General features: G+C 35.8%; 1 protein-coding gene across 2 annotated transcripts in view; it reads left to right on the top strand.

The window, feature by feature from the left end:
* Positions 1-880: 880 nt before the first annotated feature.
* Positions 881-6742, top strand: part of LOC107599708 (BTB/POZ domain-containing protein KCTD5-like) — an 11111-nt gene continuing 5249 nt past the window's right edge. For both annotated transcript variants that reach the window (XM_016291394.1, XM_016291393.1), the window contains exons 1-3: positions 881-1264; positions 4335-4443; positions 4543-4634. In XM_016291394.1, the coding sequence (XP_016146880.1) occupies positions 1061-1264; positions 4335-4443; positions 4543-4634 (405 nt within the window). In that variant the 5' untranslated portion in view covers positions 881-1060. The remainder of the gene's footprint in view (positions 1265-4334; positions 4444-4542; positions 4635-6742) is intronic.

Here is a 6742-nt window from a genome sequence, read left to right as displayed (position 1 = left end):
AACGACTCCAGTAAAGTACAGATACTTGAAAAATGTACTTAAGTCCAGTAACGAAGTAAAACTACTCCGTTACTGTCCACCACTGGAATCACAATCATCATCTGATGACCAATAAAGGTTTTATAACAAGTATTGCACCCGTAATGTAGAAAAAAGAGGCTGTTTAGACGGGCTGCTCACTTTTTAAACACAAATTTGAGCCACATTTTAATTCCCACGAGTTCAAATCCGGATATTCTTTCTGAAATCTGTAGCATTAAAGGAGTAGTTCACGTCCAGAATGAAAATTCTGTCATCATTTACTTACCCTCCACTTGTTCCAAACCTGCATGCGTTTCTTTCTTCTGTGGAATACAAAAGATGATGTTTTGAAAAATGTTAGTATCCGAACAGTTGATGGGCAGAATTTTCATTCTGGAAGTGAACTGTTCCTTTAATAAATCCGAATCTTTGCGTTGAATCGGTTCGTTCGGACGATTCGCTTCAACCTAGCTATTCACAACCGAGTTAAGAATTCACATCGCGTCATTTTACGTTCATTTTATTGTAAAATCGCTGTTTATGACTGTGTTTTCACTATTCGGTTATTGTACTAATATGACTTCTGACAGCAATATTATTAATATAGAATTTGTTCTTTTTTTAATATTACAAAATAACCTTATTTTAATAATGTCGATAATCAAATTAATATTAATTTATAATTAGATTATAATTCATCCCAATATTATTAATGATATTGTTACCGTCTAACAATTTGACTGGTAACAAAGTTTTTAGAGTTGAGTGACTCCCAAACACTTTGCTAAGCGTTTCGGTCGAATCATTAAAAAGTATCGGTTCAAAAAAATAATTCTCTTTCGAATCACTAGTAATTCAATCTTAAAAGCTACAGTAGCTACGTCTAGATGTCGCAAATAACAACAAAGCCCGTGTCTTTTCAGCGTCTTGAGCCTAAAAATAAAAAAGAGGGGTGTTTCTCTGCGCCGTCAGTGCGGTGTTGGGCACTGGAGAGGCGCGCGGTCACCGTTACGCATTTCAGCAGAGCACCGGACGCAGGATGGCCGAGAGTCACGACGAGATCAGCGGCCACGACTGCCGGCGACCGGCTCCGGTACAAACCTTCAACCACAGATCCTCCAAGTGGGTCCGTTTGAACGTCGGCGGCACGTATTTTCTGACCACCAGACAGACGCTCTGCCGGGATCCCAAATCGTTCCTGTTCCGCCTGTGCCAATCGGAACCAGACCTCGATTCTGATAAGGTAACTACAGCTTGATTTATTTCATTTAGAGATCATTCAAATAAGATAAATGTAAGCCAGACCATTTATTTATTTAGTTAATTTATAAGTAATTTATAAAGCATTGCTGTGAAAAGTAGGTTAGAGGGTGCAGAAGTCTTTGAAATGAGACTGAAATACAGCCTCTTTAAAACCTATTTCATTTTAAGTTTAAATATTATTATAATACTATTATATTGACTTCATTTATATAATTAAATTGTAAAAAATATTATGTCATTTTATTAATACAAGCCTATTGTTAGCCTATGTAGGATATTGTTATAATTAATATATGAACGTTGTTATAAAAGTGCATCTACAGATCATAAATTAAAAGCAAAAATCTAAACCGTGTACAAATGCTGTAATGTAAACAAAACCAAAGCTGAAAGCTGTACATGAATTTAGTTTTTTTAAATACTAAAGGGCCATTGAATTGTTTTTTTTTAAATTATTCTCAAGACAAAAGATCTCTTTCTTCTGAATATTGAGGAGTTTCTTTAAAATGGGTCATGAGTATGAAGCAGAATCTGGTTGTTATTTAACAACATTTGTTAGCCTATGTAGGATATTGTTATAATTAATATATGAACGTTGTTATAAAAGTGCATCTACAGATCATAAATTAAAAGCAAAAATCTAAACAGTGTACAAATGCTGTAATGTAAACAAAACCAAAGCTGAAAGCTGTACATGAATTGTTTTGTTTTTTTAAATACTAAAGGGCCATTGAATTGTTTTTTTTTTAATTATTCTCAAGACAAAAGATCTCTTTCTTCTGAATATTGAGGAGTTTCTTTAAAATGGGTCATGAGTATGAAGCAGAATCTGGTTGTTATTTAACAACATAAGTTCATAATCGCTTATATTGTTGTATAGAGTTATTTGTATTGTCTATGGTCATTTGGGGCTTGTCCAGATGGTTGTTTTTGTCTAGAGTTGTTTTCCTGTCGGATGGAGACGAACAAACCCACTTCTACCGTCTGCTCCACCCCTCCTCTCTCAGTCCCAGAACAAGGTCTCTTCTGTTCTTCTCTGTGAGAGTTCATGGCTGGGAAGATGTGCGGGCGGATTGTGGCACCGGGTGTGGCGTTCTGGGGTGGCTGTGCGATGACACCATCAGCACATCTGCCCCAGTTTTGCCTTGTAATCTGGACACAATCCCGTTTATGACACCTGAACTGTGTCAGAGATCAGGGTGGAAGGTTACGCTGCACGGGTCAGATCAGGCAAAGATCACTGTCGGAGGTTTCAAGGCTTGTGATATGTTCGTGCCTTAAATTGTTTTCAAAAATGATAGAATCTGCTTTTTCATCTTTTCTTTTTTTTTTTTTTTGCTGCCAAAAATGCGCTGTGAAAAATATATTTTGTTAAGCTAAAATGTGCACTGGGGGAAATTTGGTGTAGAAACAATTTTCACTCAGAAATGGCTAAATTTCACAATTAATTACAAATTAACGGCAAGTAACACATTGAATTAAATGTAAACATTTTAAGTAGAAAGACTGAAATGGTATTTTCTTGTAAAATATACTCCAATCATTTTTATTTACAACTTTGAAAAAATGTGGTTACAGCTAAATTGATTCGTTTTATGCAAAAATTAAGTAAAAATTTGTAGTATTATTTAATATGACTGAATCAGCCTGACTACACCTACTCCAAACAGCAGTTTTTCAGTGTAAAATCAAGTTACAACTTATGGTTGCAAATTCATTGCACTTTATACAACCACTCACAAAACTGATCAAATAAATCAAAAATATTAGTAAAATATCATTTTAAAAATGAATACAAATTTAAAACTAAGTAGAAATAGCATTATGTTGACGCTGAATGGATGAAAATAAATATTTTGTAATATAAAAATATTTGCTTACATTATTAAATATTACATATTTGAATTTATAATTGAAGCTGAAGTGCTTTTCATTCATGTTATTTATTTATTTTAAAATGTTAAAACTGGGTTTAAACCCCACTTTAAATCAGAAAACTGATAAAATACATAAAAAATATTGTTAAAAACTATACAAATTGAAAACGGAGTAGAAATACCATTATTGTGGCATGTTAAATGGGTGAAAATGATTTTCTACAGTCATTGAAATCTTAAATAAAAATTTTTTTTGTTAAAATACTTAATCTTAGTAATTATCTTCTAATATGCTGAGATATTATAAAGTGAATTATTTGTAGTTATCAAAACCTTGCCCTGTTTATTGCTCCACCAATAGTGTGTATTTGGGGGCGGAGCTACATGTTTGTTCAACCAATGCCGGATGGGGGCGGGGCAGTGTTCGGGAAACCTGTTGGTAACAGTCATTATTTTTATTTTGTTTGGAGGCGATAAACACACACTTCCTCTTTAAACTTTATAACATAAATATTAATTAAAGTGCATATTTAAGTGATGATATTGCACTATATAAATCAATTTTTTGCCGTTTACACAGCGCGTGGCACAATGTTTTTGGGCTCGTGCAGCTCCGGCTGTCTCACCTCCTCTCATCTCTCAAATCTCAGGCGGTAATCTCAAAATAACCCTAATCCAGAATAATCCTGCTCTCTGGGGCTTTAACCCTGTAAAGAGCAGGAGTCTCTAAGGCTCTGTTTGTGCCCCAGATTTGATAAAAGAGTGATTTCAGCCTCACTCACTGTTCCAGGCTCGGTTTGAATCGTCCTGGTTGAAGGTTGTATGGACTGGGAGTTCTCGCGCATGTGCGTACATTTATTTTTTTATGACTGTGGCCTGCATGCCATTTCAGACAGATGCCGGGGTCTCACAAGCGCACTTACACGCGCACAGCGCATTAATGTTTAAACTCACTTTCCTCTAATGCTTCTCCTCTCTCAGTGTTTGCAGACTCGCACACTATGCTAAAATAAAAACGCACTGTTTTTGGAATAATAATAATGAGAACTTGATTTTTTTTTGTAGAGTTGGTTTTCCGATAGTTCCTAGGCAGTACCTGTAATGTTAGCCTATATATAATAACACATAGCCTAAATAACGTTTTCATTCTCTGTCTGTTGGTTTCTACTGTAGGATGAGTCTGGGGCGTATTTGATTGACAGGGATCCCATGTATTTCGGGCCTGTGCTGAATTACCTCAGACATGGGAAGCTGGTCCTCAACAAGAACCTGACGGAGGAGGGTACGGCACACATCCACAGTCAAACTGACCCAATTGAGACTGTGACTGCAGCTGTGTAGTTTTCATTCTGTTTGCATGTGTGTGTGTGGTGTCTCTCAGGAGCTCTTGAAGAGGCAGAGTTTTACAACATCACATCATTAATAAAACTCATCAAAGAAAAGATCAGTGAAAAAGAAGCCAAGACCACACACGTAAGAGAGCAGGAACACACACAATTCACTCTGACACTTACACTGAAATCCTTTACCATTTATTTTTAGATCCTTTTATCAAAGCAGACTTTAAACTGAGATATGCTTCTGTAGGAGATTCACAGTGTTATTTTTAGTATTACTTGCATACTTAGTTTTTATTAGTCTAGTGCTTTAGTTCAGTTTTTCTTTATTTTAGTTTAGTTTTTAGTGATTTTATTATGTGCTTTTGACATTTTTATTTGTTTTTTCTTAAAGGGGTCATATGATGCTGATAAAAATGACATTATTTGGTGTAATGAAATGTGTTTATGTGATTTAAGATGAAAAAAAACACATTATTTTCCACATACTGTACATTATTGTTTCTCCTCTATGTCCCGCCTTTCTGAAACACGTCAATTTTTACAAAGCTCATTGGTCTGAAAAAGCGAGGTGTGCTCTGATTGGCCAGCTATCCAGTGCGTTGTGATTGGCCGAATACTTCAAGCGTGTGACGGAATGTTACGTCCCTTGCCATACTGTGATGCCTGGGGCAGCCACATGTGACGACCCCGGGCTGGACTCCGCTTCGTCCACAGTGAAAGCCAATCCGGCGATCGACAGTGCGAAGTTGTAGTATTTCCTCAGCGACCAGCACGGATCAGCTCTAGGCATGACGAAGCGATATCGTCCTCTTTTGGAAGACCAAACAAAGTAGTTTCGCTTTCACAACGAAACACACAGTGCCTTCACGACATGATGGCGGTGGCAACAATACTACAGCGAGAATAAAAGTTACGCCGCCTTTCTTTGCGTGAACATTTGGGTGGCGTTATGCAAATCTTCCCACATCGTGACGTAGACATGTGGGGGCGTGTTAGAACGAGCCGTTTTAGGTGTGGCTGATTCTTAACTTTTATAAAGAAAATCTCTTTGGATTTGAGACTTTAGTCTTTGCAACTTTACAGATCTTCTTTATGCACCAAGAGCTTGTAACACTCCAAAGAGAAAGGAAAAATTGAAATCGCATCATATGACCCCTTTAATATTGCTATTTATGTTTAATTTCTTTTTTGCGTTGTTTTTTAGGTTCCGTTTTAGTGCTTCAGTTTAAACTTATTTCAGTTAGTTGCCAACATTTCTATTTTTTTTATCTAATAGTTTTTCATCTAATATTTGTTTTATTTAATTTCAGCTTTATTTCAATGAACAAAAATGTTTTTAATAGTTTTAGTTTTAGTTCATGATTGCAACCCTGGTGATTCATCATAGCAAGACAGTAATATCATTGGCACAATAATTACATTAATGTCAAAAGATTTATTCTAGGTTCAGGGAAAGTGAATGTTTTGTGACTGAATTCTGATTGCTTATGCTGCTAGAAACTTTGGCTAACATTGTACATTATACTTTTACTTCATGGAGAAAAATATGTCCCTTATTTTTAAAACATTAAAACTACTTGCAGTAATTTGCAAGAACAATAATTTGTTCCCTAACTAAGCTGCATTTCATGTAAAATTACATTTAACTCTAAATATTCAATACACAGTGACCTCAGATAATATAATGATGTTTTATGCATAAACAAGCATTTATTGTATAATTTCAGAAATTTGTTAGGACTGTTAAAACTGAAACTACACACACAAACACATACACAAATATATACAGTGGGGGAAAAAAGTATTTAGTCAGCCACCAATTGTGCAAGTTCTCCCACTTAAAAAGATGAGAGAGGCCTGTAATTTTCATCGTAGGTATACCTCAACTATGAGAGACAAAATGAGAAAAAAAATCCAGAAAATCACATTGTAGGATTTTTAAAGAATTAATTGGTAAATTCCTCGGTAAAATAAGTATTTGGTCACCTACAAATCTCAATACTTTGTTATATACCCTTTGTTGGCAATGACAGAGGTCAAACGTTTTCTGTAAGTCTTCACAAGGTTTTCACACACTGTTGCTAGTATTTTGGCCCATTCCTCCATGCAGATCTCCTCTAGAGCAGTAATGTTTTGGGGCTGTCGCTGGGCAACACGGATTTTCAACTCCCTCCAAAGATTTTCTAGGGGGTTGAGATCTGGAGACTGGCTAGGCCACTCCAGGACCTTAAAATGCTTCTT

This window comes from Sinocyclocheilus grahami, unplaced genomic scaffold (assembly GCF_001515645.1).
Source record: "Sinocyclocheilus grahami isolate Dianchi unplaced genomic scaffold, SAMN03320097.WGS_v1.1 scaffold270.1, whole genome shotgun sequence".
Lineage (NCBI taxonomy): Eukaryota > Metazoa > Chordata > Actinopteri > Cypriniformes > Cyprinidae > Sinocyclocheilus > Sinocyclocheilus grahami.
This window is presented reverse-complemented; position numbering and strand designations above follow the sequence as displayed.